The 16,241-nt window shown below is 47.6% G+C and overlaps 2 protein-coding genes across 3 annotated transcripts in view; one reads left to right on the plus strand and one right to left on the minus strand.

Moving 5' to 3' along the window:
• Positions 1 to 3,477, plus strand: part of abca1b (ATP-binding cassette, sub-family A (ABC1), member 1B) — an 87,993-nt gene extending 84,516 nt beyond the window's left edge. The window contains 2 exon segments of the mRNA XM_056285898.1: positions 409 to 501; positions 1,154 to 3,477. Of these exon segments, the coding sequence (XP_056141873.1) occupies positions 409 to 501; positions 1,154 to 1,394 (334 nt within the window). The 3' untranslated portion in view covers positions 1,395 to 3,477.
• A 284-nt stretch (positions 3,478 to 3,761) lies between these two features.
• On the minus strand, positions 3,762 to 15,761 carry nipsnap3a (nipsnap homolog 3A (C. elegans)). 2 transcript variants are annotated; one of them, XM_056288279.1, is made up of 6 exons: positions 15,394 to 15,761; positions 13,720 to 13,921; positions 12,997 to 13,158; positions 7,498 to 7,647; positions 6,539 to 6,625; positions 3,762 to 4,981 (listed from the first exon to the last, which is right to left on the minus strand). In XM_056288279.1, exons 1-6 carry the CDS (start codon positions 15,469 to 15,471, stop codon positions 4,905 to 4,907), a joined length of 756 nt encoding a protein of 251 aa, XP_056144254.1. In that variant the 5' UTR covers positions 15,472 to 15,761; the 3' UTR covers positions 3,762 to 4,904. The 2 variants fall into 2 exon arrangements, with proteins under 2 accessions (XP_056144254.1, XP_056144246.1); XM_056288271.1 differs by having other exon boundaries at positions 13,720 to 13,927; positions 15,394 to 15,757.
• Positions 15,762 to 16,241: the final 480 nt, after the last annotated feature.

Raw genomic sequence — 16,241 nt, forward strand, 5'->3', positions numbered from 1 at the left:
GTAGTCTGCAGCCCTCCCCAGATCGGCAGAGGTGGGTGGAGCAGCGACCGGGACAGCTCGGAAGAGTGGGGTAATTGGACAGATACATTGGGGAGGAAAAAAAGGGGGGGGAAATCCAACAAACAAACAAACAAACAGGTTGGTGTGTCCGCCATTGCTTGCATGTTGGATCTGCAAACTTCTACAGTGAAAGTAGAAGCAAAAGATTATGGGTAGGCTAATTTTTCAAGCATCCAAAATAAAGGTCTCTAATAATGCGTTTTTATTTAAATACTGTAAACAATGTCTTTCAACAAACACCTTTCTTTGGTAAATAGAACTCTATATGTTGTAAATAGCCTATTTTAAGATTGGCCTTTTTGTCGTCTTATTTGGTCGCAACACCGACCCTGGTCCCCGTGTCGTCAGTATGGAGGAATGTGAGGCCCTGTGCACCAGGATGGCCATCATGGTTAACGGAAGATTCCGGTGTTTAGGAAGCGTCCAGCACCTCAAAAACAGGTAAGAACCGGATACTTATTCTGTCAGTACTGTTGAAAGGTCCTAAATATGGTAGACTGACTACATATGGTAAAAAAGTATTTATGTGGCTGAAAATGAAAGTACTACATGTGCGAAAACTACTATGGATACGTCAGATATTGTAATTGCTTTCGATGGGCATGTCATAAATATGTTATCACTGGCTACGTGCTTGAAATATTATGGATATGTCATAAATATTACGAGACTACACAGAATGTTGATATGAAGGTCGTAGTAGCACTCTAGTACCAACGGTTTTCCTCAATACTTGTAAATGCAAATGATTTACAGATATATTGCTCCCTGTGACTGATGAGTCAGTGATATTTGTAGTTCTCTATCCTGCCGGTATTCAGTCGGCCATCTTATCAAGGAGGTTTTAGACCTGAAACAACAGGAGAATGTAACGGGCTACATGCAGAATTGAAAACCAGCAGTACTGGTGGTACCTGAGGCCTGATTGAGAACCACATACCTAGAGCTTGTGGACTTGGGTTGGCTCGGATCAGTATTATTGGATGTAGTCCATCTCTGTACTCATCACTCTTGTAAACCCCTTCCTCCTTGCCTCTCTCTCCTCTCTCTCCATCCCTCTACCTTCCTCCCCCTCCCTCCTCCTCCTCCTCAGGTTCGGAGATGGGGTACACCATCATCCTGTCGGGTGGCGGGGCCTGACCCAGACCTGGTGTCTGTGATGAAGTTCATAGAGAAGCGAGCTGCTGGGCAGTACTCTGAAGGAGAAGCACCGCAACATGCTGCAGTACCAGCTGCCTTCCTCTCTCACCTCCCTCGCTCATATCTTCTCCATCCTGGCCAAGAACAAAGATCTGCTGAGGATAGAGGACTACTCCGTCACCCAGACCACTTAGACCAGGTACATGACAGTCTAGACTACTTTACACCACCTCCACTGTAGTTTAGACCGATTAAATCTAGATAAACTATGTACTAGACCACTTACAACCCCAGTACACTACAGTTTAGACCACTGTGTGTGTGTGTGTGTGTGTGTGTGTGTGTGTGTTGCCCGGTAGGTGTTCGTCAACTTTGCCAAGGACCAGAGCGACGACTACCACTGTAAAGACGCGTCGGTGAAGCGCAAAGAGGCCGTGATAGACATTCCCATGCTCAGCCCGGCGCAGGCGGCGGCAGTGGCGGTGGCGGAAGATGCAGAGGACAAGCTGAGAGAGAGCCTGATGTGAGGAACCTGTGACAACGCTGTCACTGGCACGCAAAACCCTGAGCTTGACCCCGCCCCCCCATGACCTCAGAGGCGCGCCTCCCGACTCCCGTAGTGTTTTTTAATACTTGTAGTAATTGTACCGTCAGCGGAGGCGCCCTGCCCTGCCGAGGCCCCAGACCGGGAAGCTCAATCAATGCAAGTCAATGCAAAATGATTTTCCTCTCCAGGCGCTGTGTGATTGGGTTGCACGCCCCCCCCCCCCGAGGCGGGAAAGAGAGATAGAGAGAGAGAGAGAGAGAGAGAGAGAGAGAGAGAAGAAAAGAGAGAGAGTTAAACTTGAATAACTGCCATGATTTTCAAGTGCTTTGGCCCCCAACGCCACACACCGTGTGGATGGTGCTGAAAAATCCTCTTTTTTTTTTTTTCCCCCAGTAATTTTGATCGGTGCCTGAAAACGATAAAAAAAAAAAAATGTCAGGGTGTTTCTTTTTTCTTTATTCTGTTCGAGCAGAATGACACGATGAAGAATCCAAATCATTTCAGCGGCCCGAGGGCCAACCTGCGAATCTGAATCTGTTGTTTTCTTGTGTTCCGTTTCTAATGTTTGATTTTTTGTTTCCATTTTGTAACTTTTATTTATATGTTTAGATCACATCAAAGACCTTGTAATTGTCTTGAACTCTCCTGTGCGGCGTGGCATTACCCATATAGGGACGTTTTTCTGTAGCACGTTGTGTAGTGGACCCGGTCCGTTTTACAACACTCCAATCAAAACAGTTCACTATGCAAAAGTACTGTGCTGCGTTGGGAAAGCGATAGCAGAGATTGATTTTTTTTCATTTTTTAGCTTTTATAAGAAAAGATGAGGAGGGGGAAAAAAAAAAAAAACAAAAAACAAAAGATTTGTTCTGAGTGTTCAGTCCAACATCTCATAGTTCTGCAATGAATACCTCAACACGTGGCGGCGGCCTGACCGGGAGACGACACGCCAGCGGGGGGTGGGGGTGGGTGGGTGGGGGACACCGTCTCTGCGACGGCCGGTCAGATATACAGTATAGAATCCAGATGTGTGTCCTTAAAAAACAAATGCTGTAATTTGAGTCTTTTTTTTTTTTTTTTGCTGACTGCGTTCAGCATCCGTTAAACGTCGAGTCCAGACTGGGTGTGAAAACCCACGAGCGACTTTTACAACGAGACCAAAGCGCCGTTTAATCGCTCATCCGGGCCAAGCGGTCCCTTCTGGCAAACGAGGGGGCAGTTGAAAACGGGACCTGCAGGAATCCTCTCATCATTCCAAGCACTTTAATGGTGGTGTTTTAATTGGAATTTTATTTTTTGCACTGAAATTTCCACAGATTATGTATACGATTATTATTACTTTTTTTTTTTCTCTCTGATCGAAAAGCTGATCTGCCAAGAAAATGTCGTTTATTTAATAGCTGTTTACATTGTAATGTATGGAAAAGGCTGTGGGAATATCTGTTACTGGCCCTGCACAAACCACAATAAAACTAAACAAATCTACAATCTCAGCTCTCACGTTCTCTTGACGTTTCTTTTCGAGTTGTGCTGTTGGAAGATTTCCCCCGAAAACGACTTCCTTTGCATCCAAATTACACACGTTCACACCTGGAGGCGGCCCAGCACAGCCACGGGCTTTTCAGTACTGGCTACTGGGAGCTGCCCAGTACAACCGTAGTCTTGGCTGCTGGTCACTTGTGTTGGCCATGCAGCCAAACTTTCCTTAAAGTCCTCAGATGGGGGGGGGCCTCCGGGTGGCGTGGCGGTCTATTCCGTTGCTTACCAACGCAGGGATCGCCGGTTCGAATCCCTGTGTCACCGCCGGCTTGGTCGGGCGTCCCTACAGACACAATTGGCCGGGTCTGCGGGTGGGAAGCCGGATGCGGGTATGCGTCCTGGTCGCTGCACTAGCGCCTCCTCTGGTCAGTCGGGGCGGCTGTTCGGGGGGACTGGGGGGAATAGCGTGATCCTCCCGCGCGCTGTGTCCCCCCTGGTGAAACTCCTCACTGTCAGGTGAAAAGAAGCGGCTGGCGACTCCACATGTATCGGAGGATGCATGTGGTAGTTTGCACCCCTACCCAGATCGACAGAGGGGGCGGAGCAGCGACGGGGACGGCTCGGAAGAGTGGGGTAATTGGCCAAGTGTAATTGGGGGAGAAAAAGGGGGGGGAATCCCCCCTCAAAAAAAGTCCTCAGACGAAGTAAAACACTACCAGTTTTTACCACCAGGCAACTTCAATTAGTTTTATTCGTTTCTTATTTTACAAAAGACAATTCACATTTCTCATCAAGGTTAATACAAAAATATTACGAGGCTCGTTACAGATGAATAACAGATTATCAATGGGAATGGGATACAGGTGCATTCAAATGTATTGAAATAAAAACCAAAAAAAAAAAAAATTAAGTGTTTTCAAAGCCCCATTAAAGGAAATACTGCACCATGGTTTACAGCTCATGTCAGGAAAACAAATAAAATGACACATTTTCTCAGTTTACAGAAAATTAATTTATCATTTCTGAAGACTAAATCATTTCTGAAGGGTCGTCGACATTGACAACAGCTTTGTAAGAAATGCTACAAATAATCCCCACATTTACCATTATGAAGCCAAAGGCACTTTAACAAGACCACAATTACATCCTCAGCTGGATTTGCTGAGGTCAGATTTACTTCTTTACATCTGACCTTTGACCCTACAGGTCAGGGGTGATGTCTGAACGGAAAGAGCGAGACAAAAAGCACCATAAGGAGATGGTCCTCTGAAAATGCAGGAGTATTGTTTTTTTTCCTGTCCGTTGTCAAGGCACCCTGACCTTTGACCTCCTCATTGCCTTCTTTGTGACCTCGTTTCTCTGAGTGAGAGTCACTCCGGATTAAAGCGTCTGCCGAGTGACTGTTTTTCATCGCTCGCCTGAGGGTTTCCATTCAAAACGCACATTTCTATTAAGTATTTTAAGTCCTCGCAGGACGTTAGTGCTCACGACATCTACCTGGCGAGCTGTCTGGCGTTTAACAGACCCCAGCAGATATGAGGAAATTAGTTTTTAATGATGTGGAAAGAAAAGACTTGTACTGTAGCTAACCTGTTTGCTGGACCGTAGTGTAATACAGTCGTACCCCAACGGCCACTTGCGAATATACAGTGTGTGTTCCCGTGTTGAAGATGGGCGGTTACTTCATGGGAGAGAAAGGGCAAGGGAACATGAGTTTGTTCCTCTGTGATTCCAGATGGGCAACACTCTCCCTGACTAGAGGGAGGGAGAGAGAGAGAGAGAGAGAGAGAGAGAGAGAGAGAGAGAGAGAGAGAGAGAGAGAGAGAGAGAGAGAGAGAGAGAGAGAGAGAGAGAGAGAGAGAGAGAGAGAGAGAGAGAGAGAGAGAGAGAGAGAGAGAGAGAGAGAGAGAGAGAGAGAGAGAGAGAGAGAGAGAGAGAGAGAGAGAGAGAGAGAGAGAGAGAGAGAGAGAGAGAGAGATTATATAAACAATCCAGCTGCATGTAAATAACACTCCTACATTGTGTGGAGCTACGACACGAGTGTCAAACTCCGTCTCTGCCAATGACCTTTGACCTTGAATGTCTATACCAAACGTTTTACCATATTTGGTTGTTCTTTTTTTTGGGGGGATTGGATTTCCCCCCTTTTTCTCCCCATTTTTAACCAGCCAATTACCCCACTCTTCCGAGCCGTCCCGGTCGCTGCTCCGCCCCCTCTGCCAATCCGGGGAGGGCTGCAGACTACCACATGCCTCCTCCCATACATGTGGAGTCGCCAGCCGCTTCTTTTCACCTGACAGTGAAGGGGACGTAGCAAGTGGGAGGATCACGCTATTCCCCCCAGTTCCCCCTCCCCCCTGAACAGGCACCCCGACTGACCAGAGGAGACGCTAGTGCAGTGACCAGGACACATACCCATATCTGGCTTCCTGCCTGTAAACACGGCCAATTGGGTCCGCAGGGATGCCCGACCAAGCCGGCGGTAACACGGGGATTCAAACTGGCAATTCCTGTTCTGGCAGGCAACGGAATAGACCACCACACCACCCGGATGTCCCTGAAATACAGACATTTGGGAGCTTGGGGGCCACGAGTCCTTCACTTTGATTCAATCCCAGCCATTCAGCAACTCCTGTAGTTGGTGGCCATATCATCCTTCAAGACAGCCGAAATGGGCGTCTGAGTGGTGTGGCGGTCTATTCCGTTGCCTACCAACACGGGGCTCGCCGGCTCGAATCCCTGTGTTACCTCCGGCTTGGTTGGGTGTCCCCACAGACACAATGGCCGTGTCTGGTGTCTGCGGGTGGGAAGCCGGATGTAGGTATGTGTCCCGGTCACTGCACTAGCGCCTCCTCTGGTCGGTCGGGGCATCTGTTCAGGGGGGAGGGGGAACTGAGGGGAATAGCATGATCCTCCCACGCGCTACGTCCCCCTGGTGAAACTCCTCACTGTCAGTTGAAAAGAAGCGGCTGGCGACTCCACACGTATCGGGGGAGGCATGTGGTAGTCTGCAGCCCTCCCTGGATTGGCAGAGGGGGTGCATCAGCGACCGGGACGGCTAGGAAGAGTAGGGTAATGGGCCAGGTACAACTGGGGAGAAAAAGGGGGAAATTCTAAATAAATAAATAAATAAATAAATACAGCTGAAATAATACACCTTTAATCAGAGAATGTACGATTTATGCAAATATGTTGTGCGACACGACGCAGAACTAATGTTTGGGGAATCAAACCGTAAGGAATTGCCCCACTGTTCTTTCTACATCACATCGTATCATGTGGTCAGCGTGCAGCCGACGCTGCAAATCTTACCGGCGGCGACCAGCCTGGCGTCTTCGTGAGATTTGTGTCGAAGAGCAGCTCGCTGGTCCGCACCCTCAAACCACCACAAGACATGGACTAGACGTGACGGGAGAGAAGATAACACCGAATCATCAGGATGAGTATCAGAGAGGGTTGTTTTGCTTACCAGGAATATTACCTGATGCATTTATTCATCGTGAGACTTGGAGATACCACAGAAAAATATATTAAATATAACTTTTTGTAATACATAAAATTACACTATTGACGATTACCATTACTACATAATAGCAGTAGTAATGAATGGTAATTGACACAACACCATAATCTGACAAAATGTGTTTATTTCATTGGAGTGACACTGAGAATATAGTGTTTAGTTTATGTTTGTTGTGTTTAGTTTATGTTTGTTGTGTTTAGTGTATGTGTGGCTGCGGTTTAAAGAGAAAATGGTGTAAATTCCTCAAGAATAACCATCAAAACTTCATTTTAAATGTCCTGGTACACACAGTGCACTTAAGCAAAATAACTTAGAGGAACCGTTACAAGTTCCTTAGATGTTTCTTCATACAATCCCTGCGGGGAGACATTGTTTCCAGTAGGGGGTGTAAGAAGATATCAGTACACTCGAGTATCGCGATATTATCTTTTGTGACACTGTATTGATTCTCAAAACCACTATATCGATTTTTATTGTTTACATGTAAAGGTTCGTGACAAACATTTTGTGTTGCGTGTAACCCCATGGCCACTAGATGGCATTGTTGTAATCTATGGTCAGCCATTTGACCACAGGCTTATGAAATTGCAACATATCGCCTTTCTTATAGTATCGCGATATATTGAATCGTAACCTGTATCGTGATGCACATCGTACCGCCAGATTCTCGCCAGTACACAGCCCTGGTTTCTAGGGAGGACCGCTACGGTGGACTCACGTTAAAGAGCTTCTTGTATCAGGGGCTCACCTTGGTTGAGTTTTCCGAACTCGCTGTGGAAGACCCCGACCATGTGACCGTAGCCCGGAGCCGCGTGGGCATTAGCAGCTGCCTGGAAGGCGTCGCCCCAAATTGCCGGTCCCCCAGGATGCATCTGGAAGGAGATCAGCTCATACACACCTATCAACCACAAACACACACACACACACACACACAAACACACACTTGTTAAGAGTGAGATGATGAGAGAGACGCACCCGCTGCTAAATATTTGGTTGGACATTAGTAGTAAACATTCTATTTTGGGTTTTTATTTATTTATTTATTTATATTTATTAATTATCTATTTTATAACTGCACGCATGTTGAGGCTCCATTTTTGTTGACCTTTTTTCACTCCATCTGTTGCAATTTTATTTATTTCCCGTTTATAATAGTAAAATTAAAAATAGCTAAGATGGCGTTTTTTTGGTTTTTTTGGGGGGGGGGGGGTTTCTCACCTAGGGCATCAGAATGGCCAGAAACGCCACTGACTGAGGACACCAAACTAAAACCAGTTGCTTATGGGAAGATGGCGGCGCGAACTTATGTTTGCGGCGGCCTCACCCAGTATCGTCCATGCAGTGTCTTTGTCCACGTCTGCATCCAAGTCTGTGTCTTCGCTTGATGGCTGGGAGAGCTGGCGCTGGATCAGCTGGGAGAGCTTGGTCTGGGCCCAGGGCCCAGGGCTGTGGCCCTGCCTGGAGCTGCGCCCAAAGAGGAAACACCGAGGGCGGTCTGACAGGATGCGGAAGCGGGGCAGGCTAAGCTAACTGCTAGCCAGTGCAGACCGGCAGTTCCGATAACACCGAGGGCGGTCTGGCGGCGGCCTCGCCTAGCATCGACTGTGTTTTTGGTGTCGTCGTGCGAGGTGCGGGGAGGTGTGTCGAAGGTGTCTGGCTGGGAGAGCTGGCGTTGGATTGGCTGGGGGGGGGGGGGGGGGGCTGGTCTGCTGCCTCCGGTGGGCCCAGGGACCACGGCCCTGCCTGGAGCTGCGCCCAAAGAGGAAACACCGAGGGCGGTCTGACAGGACGCGGAAGCGGGGCAGGCTAAGCTAACTGCTAGCTAGTGCAGTTCCGACAGTCATCCTGGCATTAACTGTCCTGGACAGGGAAATTTTTTCTTTTTGGTAGAAATGTTGGATGTATGCGTTTTTGTAGTTTTTTGGGGTAGTGTGGCTATAGCATGTGTTCTTGTGTTTTTGTCTGTGTGCCGCACTGCTGCGTGCTGGGCGAAACAATATTTCGTTTCATTTCTGGCGCGCAGGTGCGTGGAATGAAATGACAAATAAATGTCCCCGATTCCCGACTCCGACTGGGAACACGGGTCTGCGCCGCAGAAGTCGACAAAACAAGGACGTTTTAAGAGAACGTCACCGCTTCTGGTGAGGACACGAGTGGGTTTGTACCACCGTAGAGACGAACGCGTACTTGCGTCAGCAGTTTCACTGACCTTCGCCTCGCTCTCAGGACGGGACCGTCTCTGTGTTGATAAAACCTTTAACTCCAAAGCTCACCGGGAGCAGCCATCTGCTGTTTGCTAAGCATCGCCGAGGACACGTGTGTGTGTGTGTGTGCGTAGCTGACCCATCATTTCTGTCTCAAAACATAAAGAGTTTCTCTTCCACAAAGTACGAAAGTGGACTCTATCGACGGAAGAATGTACACAATCGGAGCAGAAATGACAACAAAAAGAAGAAGAAGAAAAATAAACAGTTCCTGTATTTTGGAGATTACTGGTCTGGCCAAGTTAGTGCAGTAGGTTTAACTATAAAAACTGTTTGACTCGTCTTTCTCTCCCACTAAACGTTCATTCGTCAAGCAACCGACCTCCCCCTCACACCACCCCCCCCCCCACACATACATGCATCCATTATCTGAACTGCTTATCCTGCTCTCAGGGTCGCGGGGATGCTGGAGCCTGTCCCAGCAGGTTTTCCCTCACGCCTTCCTATTTCCCTCACTGCTTTTTTACATGTAATTTTCTTACTTCTCCCTTCTACTGCCCCCCCCCATAGTGAGGGGCGGACTAACTACAAGATATAACACTAACCCTAACCGCCGTAGTTTTTGTGTTTTCAAATATATGTAAGTGACCGGCATTCTCCCGGGAGGCCAGACCAGCATCTTGATAACGTGACTCGCGCAAGAAAAACTTGGCCCATAGGAAGGCACTGCATACAACTTCCTGGTGCCGGACAAGAAAATTTCAGTGACAATGTGTCCCCCAGCACGATTTCATAGATTAAATTTCGTGGCTAATGACACGAAATCTCGTGATACCCGGTTGGGCGGGGAGACACCCTGGACGGGCCGCCAGGCCATCACAGGGTCGATACACACACACACACACACACACACACACCCATTCATTCCTAGAGACAAATTAGTACGGCCAAGTCACCTGACCTATACGTCTTTGGACTGTGGGAGGAAACCGGAGCCCCCGGAGGAAACCCACGCAGACACGGGGAGAACATGCAAACTCCACACAGAGGATGACCGGGATGACCCACCAAGGTTGGACTACCCCGGGGCTCGAACCCAGGACCTTCTTGCTGTGAGGCGACCGCGCTAATCACTGCGACACCGTGCCGCCACATACATACATACACGTCTCAGATTTAGTGATGATAAGTCTGAGGTCATTTTGTTCAGTCCTGAAAATTCCATCAACCCGTTTGCTACTAATCTTGTTGGTCTGTCAGGTGGTCTTAAGCAAGCTGCTCAGAATCTTGGGGTAATATTCGATGCCAACCTCGGTTTTGATAATCAAATCAAACACGTTGTTCGGTCACTTCTCCAGCTCGAGCTAATCTCCAAAATTGGGTCATTTTTTATCAATTGCCGATCTGCAAGAAGTCGTCCATGCTTTTATCTATTCTCAGTTTGACTGTAGTAATGCACTTTATTCTGGTATGAGCAAGGGCTCCCTCCACCGTCTGCAGGTGGTACTACACGCCGCTGCTCGGCTCATTACCGGGACAAGAAGGCATGACCACATCACTCCTGTGCTTGCCCCCCTACAATGACTCTGTTAAAATGTCATTGCTCACTTTTAAGGCCTTAAATGGCCTTGCTCCTACATCCATTTGTGATTTATTGACCTGGTATATGCCCCCTCGACCATCAAGATCTGCAGAGGGAGCCCTGCTGGCTATTCCCAGGTCTTGGTTTGTCACAAAGGGTGATTGGGCCTTTGGTGTTAGAGCCCCCACACTCTTCCTGTCCAGTTAAGACAAGCCAAGTCTCTCTAGCATCTTTTAAATCCCGTCTTAAAACCTTTCTTTTTATAAAAGCTTGTACAAATGTTTTATATTTGTTTTTATTTAGTCATACTGTTTTTATTTTTACTCTTACTTATTTGGGCTTATTCTTATTTTCGCCTTGTCTGGTTTTATTTCTTTTTAAAGCACTTTGTAACATTGTTTTAGAAAATTGCTATGTAAATAAAGTTATTATCATTATACACTTACAAAAACACGAACACCTACACATATACACCCACACATCTACTCCTGTATTTTCACAATGTGTGTCTGGTGTGTGGTGTGTGTCTGTGTGAGAGTCTATAAACGGCCAAACTAAAGCACTTGGGGCCTTGATTCTTTTTGGAGCTTATTGAGGATGATCAGGGGCACCTATAAAAAATAGCAGAAAATTAAAAATGCATAATATGTGGAATATGCAAAAAATATGCGGAATTAATTGGGTCATTTTAGAATGTTCTGGAGGCATAAACAATGCTTCAACAAGAAATGTCCATGTTCCTAACCCCCTTCATGGCAAATTCAGGCCCATTTTAATCTACTCAAATATTTTCGTAATGTGTGTGTGTGTGGTGTTAGTATGTGTGTGTGTTAGTTAGTGTAGATAGCGGGACCGAAAACTAAAGCACTTATGATCCTAATTATTTTTGGAGGTGGTAGGTATTGTCTCAGAGAGTAAGGGAAAAATCCCAGAAAATTAAAATTATGCATAATTATGCATAATTATGCAAAATATGCATATTTCTAAAAATGGCTAAAAACCAATTTTCTCGGCATTTCAGATGATTCTGAGCATTTGGGGGGAGGGAGTTGGAGTGGACGGGGGGTTAGGGGCAGGGGGAAGGCGGTTAGCTGGCAGGATGAAGAGGAGGGAGATTTAGACAGGTGGATAACCAAACCGCTACATTGTAGCGGGGTTCTTCTAGTACATCTACATACATTCAAGGCCACCCATCCGCAGAGGGGGGGGGGCTTTCTGGGGTCCCTTCACTAGAGGGAGTCCATGGGGGCCAGCAATAATCATCCACCCATCCATCCATCCATTATCTTAACCGCTTATCCTGCTCTCAGGGTCACGGGGATGCTGGCGCCTACTCCCGCAATAATAATGTTCATCCTAAATATAAACAATGATAATGGAAAACTTGCCATCGAGTGTGAACTGACTTAACAGATGGACTTTTAAGACATTATAAAGGATGTGGCATCCAGTAAGACAAGGAAGATGGCTGTATAAGAGGCAAACATGAAGCCATAAGGTAATAAATTGCATTTTCTACTAAGAAATGTGTGGTGTAAGTGTAGCAGATCTTTGTTGACCTTGGTGTGTTTAAGTGTGTTGAAGAGTTGTATTATGGTGTGTGTGTGTGTGTGTGTGTGTGTGTCTATGCCTAGCCCCCGTTACTGAGTAAGTCTCACTCAGTTTACTTGTATGTGTTTAGCAGGACAGAGAGAGACCATATGCATGCATTGACATGAGTAAAGCAGATTGGGGGGGGGGCATTCACTGGACTTTGTCAGGGGTCCAGCCATTTCTTTTTTTGGATTTCCCCCCCTTTTTCTCCAAAATTGTATCTGGCCAATTACCCCAGGCCGCAGGGCCTGACAGCCTGTCCAGGGTGTCTCCCTGCCTGCCGCCCAATGACTGCTGGGATAGGCTCCCGCATCCCCGCGACCCTGAGAGCAGGATAAGCGGTTTGGATAATGGATAATTATCCTACTCTTCTGAGCTGTCCCGGTCACTGCTCCACACCCTCCGTCGATCTGGAGAGGGCTGCAGACTGCCACATGCCTCCTCCGATACACGTGGAGTCGCCAGCCGCTTCTTTTCACCTGACAATGAGGAGTTTCGCCAGGGGGACGTAGCGCATGGGAGGATCACGCTATTCCCCCTCCCCCTGGAACAGGCGCTCCAACCGACCAGAGGAGGTGCTAGTGCAGCGACCAGGACACATACCCACATCTGGCTTCCCACCCGCAGACCCGGCCAATTGTGTCTGTAGGGATGCCCAACCAAGCCGGCGGTAACACAGGGATTCGATCCAGCGATCTCCATGTTGGTAGGCAACGGAATAGACCGCCATGCTACCCGGTTGCCCCTGGCCCAGCCATTTCTGTGGACGGGCCTGCATACACTCATACACAAACTGAGGTTTGCAAGAGAGAGAATGAAGAGAGTGCTGCTGCCACCTTGTAGTCAAAGAGAGGTGTTACATACATACCGCCCTCCTTTGGGGGTGTCTGGATGCGGCTCCAGGGGACCAGGTAGGTCACCTCATTGTCCTGAGAATTCAGCATGGGGATGGCCTTGGAAATGTACTCCCCAATCCACTTGGGATCCTTAGCCAGGGCTGCCCGCACTCCTGCCCGCTGGGAATAGCTGTCTGGGTTACAGAAGGGAAAAATATTACAGGAGTACATTATTGCTTCCTTCTTCATAGGCACTTGAACGACGACGGCTATCAACTCCATAATACATTTGGGCTGCTCCCCTCTGCAGCGCTGACAGCCAAAAACCACCTCTTATAAGAGATCCTTCACCCCTAACAAATTCACTGAACAAAAACCACACAAATATCCTGTATGCAAGTGTGTTTTTGATTATGCTGTTTAATGTGTACTGTGTTTTTAATGTTTTCAACTCTCTTCTGTACTGCTCTTATTGGTGGTGTGTGCCTGAGATCGGCCCCGAGACAAATTGTCTGTTCTTTTCTATTCCACCTTCTTTGCTTACAAGTAAAAGTTCATTTATTTTAAGAGCACAAACTCCTTCACCAGACAGTTAATTCAATACGACGAATTTCTGTACAAAGCAAAGGTTAGGAATGATTAAGACAGAACCACTGCCCCCATTTCCGTCTCCCTGTCTGTCCGTCTGTCTCTGTCTTTCTCTCATTCTCTTTATCAATCTCTCCCCCCCACCCCATCCCACCCGCTCTTCTCACCATACTTCCATATGTGGAAGACCTGGTTCAGACCACCGTATTCAACACTCCAGTATCCCACCAGCTCCGAGTGTGCTGTGCGCAGGTGGATCTTCTCATTGGTCAGCTTTAAGAAGGCAGCGTTCTGGTCCGGACGGATGCAGTAGGTGCGGAACTCATAAAAGGTGCCGAGTTGCTGCTGGGGCCCAGTTGAGAGCCGCACCTGAGGCTGCCACGGGACAGGAAATGACATTCATTCAGTTGGATTCAGTGGCGCCCCTAAGGGGTGGCCACGGCCACCCTGATACTATCGCTGGCCCCCCCAGCCACGAGTCGCATATGCAGAATATGCTTCTGATTATGCATAATATGCTTCTATCTGATATCTTACATTAGGTGCTGTTCATTTAAATCAATAATGTATATTTTTCTTAACTCTCATATTGACAGTTTTCAACTAGCCTATACAGTACACTACAACAGCAGCATAGAATTCCCGAAATTCAGTCATGGCTTTTGGTTTTGGTGTGCCACCCCAAGATTTTCAGTGGCCCCATTTGGCCACCCCCCCCCCTATGAAAAATTTCTGGGGGCGCCACTGGTCAGATTCAATCAAATTGTCGCAAAGGGAGAGCCCACTCTCAAGTATTCAAGAGAGAGTTCACAAAGTAGGAAACAGCTTTGAAAACTGGTAATGTGCGGTATCGGTTGGAGCCGATTTAACGGAGGTTGTCCTGTGACTGCCTCGCCTTCGTCTGCTCTCGTCGGCTAGTTGTTCGGCGATATCGCTTTTGTTTTCCAGCGTCATTCGCTGAAAGAAGAAGAGAACGTCGAGGCGAACGCTGACACCTTGTGGCCACATGAGCGCACTACACCTAATGAATACTGAGGCGTCTTGATACAGATTATATTCTAGACTCGAATTAGACCGATTATAATTGCTTTCTTTTACGTGAATTTACACCCTGCCATGTCTCGTTTCCCCCCCCCCCTCTTTCTTTTAGTGAATTATCCACCGGCCCTGAACAGCGCCGGTGTAGACGTTCAGGTAATTCATTCATACAAGTTCCCCATACTCGTAGTTAATGTTAAACTAAAGCGCTTTCTATAAGGGGCCCAGCACCGCCGGAACACGCAGAATCAGCTCACCACCTGACCTTTATTCCCGTCGGTCAAAGGTCACGGAAAGCACAACTGGAGTTTGAGATCGAATTGAAGCTACGATGACGTGACTCTAACGCGCTCTCGCGGAGGCCGTGGCCGACGCACTACTGCGGTGCATAACGTACAACCTACAAAAGAGCGTCTGTGTACTTTACTATCTCTGTACTTTCAGTTAATGTGACGCGAATAGCGTCGCGTTTTAATGTACGACATTTACATACATATAAAGATTGGTTGATTGATTCAATCAATCAATCAAATTGATTGAAGTTTATAAAGCGCTATGGCAATAAACTAGTAAGGACGAGGATAACGACGGTCGTTCTGTACAAACGCTGCTCCAAAATGATCAGGTTTTAAAACACTTAACAGCACAGCTGCTGACGACGAAGCCTTTTAGTGGACCTGGGGAAGCCCGCAAGCCTGAGTGAGCGTCACGGCGTGGCGCGCTCGGCGGCCTGATCTCCACGCACACGACGAACCCCAAAGTTTTGCAGGAAAACTTTCCCTATGCAGAAGAGCAAAACTCACCGCAGTGCCCAGGATTTTGGCGCAAGCATTCTCTACCAAGCCCGCTGATTTGAGAACGGCGTTTCTGACGGAATACATGGTTGGGGTTTGTTTTTTTTGTTTTTTTAGGATATGTTGTAAATCGGAGGAAAATGAAAAGTTCGCACCGGGACACGGATTTCACATCTGACACAGGAATCAACGCGCGTTGACAGACGTGACGTCACGGCCGAGGCAGGCGCATGACCCAGTGTTGCCATATTAGCGCTGGACCGAATAGCCCAATCAGAGCCCCGAACCCGCCCAATCGTCACAAAAATTGCCCTTTTTTTCGGCCGTTTGGTAGGTTTCTCTGTCCGTCCGGTGTATGTATGTAATAATATTGTGGGGTTTTTTTTAAGTCTCAAGGTTGGCAAGTAGGCTATGATATTTTCTTAACACACACACACACACACACACACACACACACACACACACAGTTATGTCCAATACCACTACAATCCACTAGGTGGGGGGTTAACGCCACACAGACGTCACCATTAGTCCAGCGGATATGGGAAAAAAATCGTGCACAAAAGCATGAAACTTTTCTACCTACAGTGGATGTGATTGCCTTTTACACCGATTTCGCCGCAGAGGTTATGGTCTGGATCGCTGTGTACAGACTTTATCCATATAGTGGGCCTAGCATAATATACCATCTGATGTAGAACAAGAACTGTACCAGTTCCGCTGAACTCTTGTGACTTCCGCGTGACAGTGAAGGTCCCCATGTCCCTGTTATTAGCAGCACAGCGCGTTTTGTGCTCGCCAGTCTCTGCAAGGGACTTCAGGTCCCTCAGTTGGGCTCCGAGTTGCACGCTGCAGTA

Source organism: Lampris incognitus, chromosome 1 (genome assembly GCF_029633865.1).
Source record: "Lampris incognitus isolate fLamInc1 chromosome 1, fLamInc1.hap2, whole genome shotgun sequence".
Taxonomy (NCBI): Eukaryota; Metazoa; Chordata; class Actinopteri; order Lampriformes; family Lampridae; genus Lampris; species Lampris incognitus.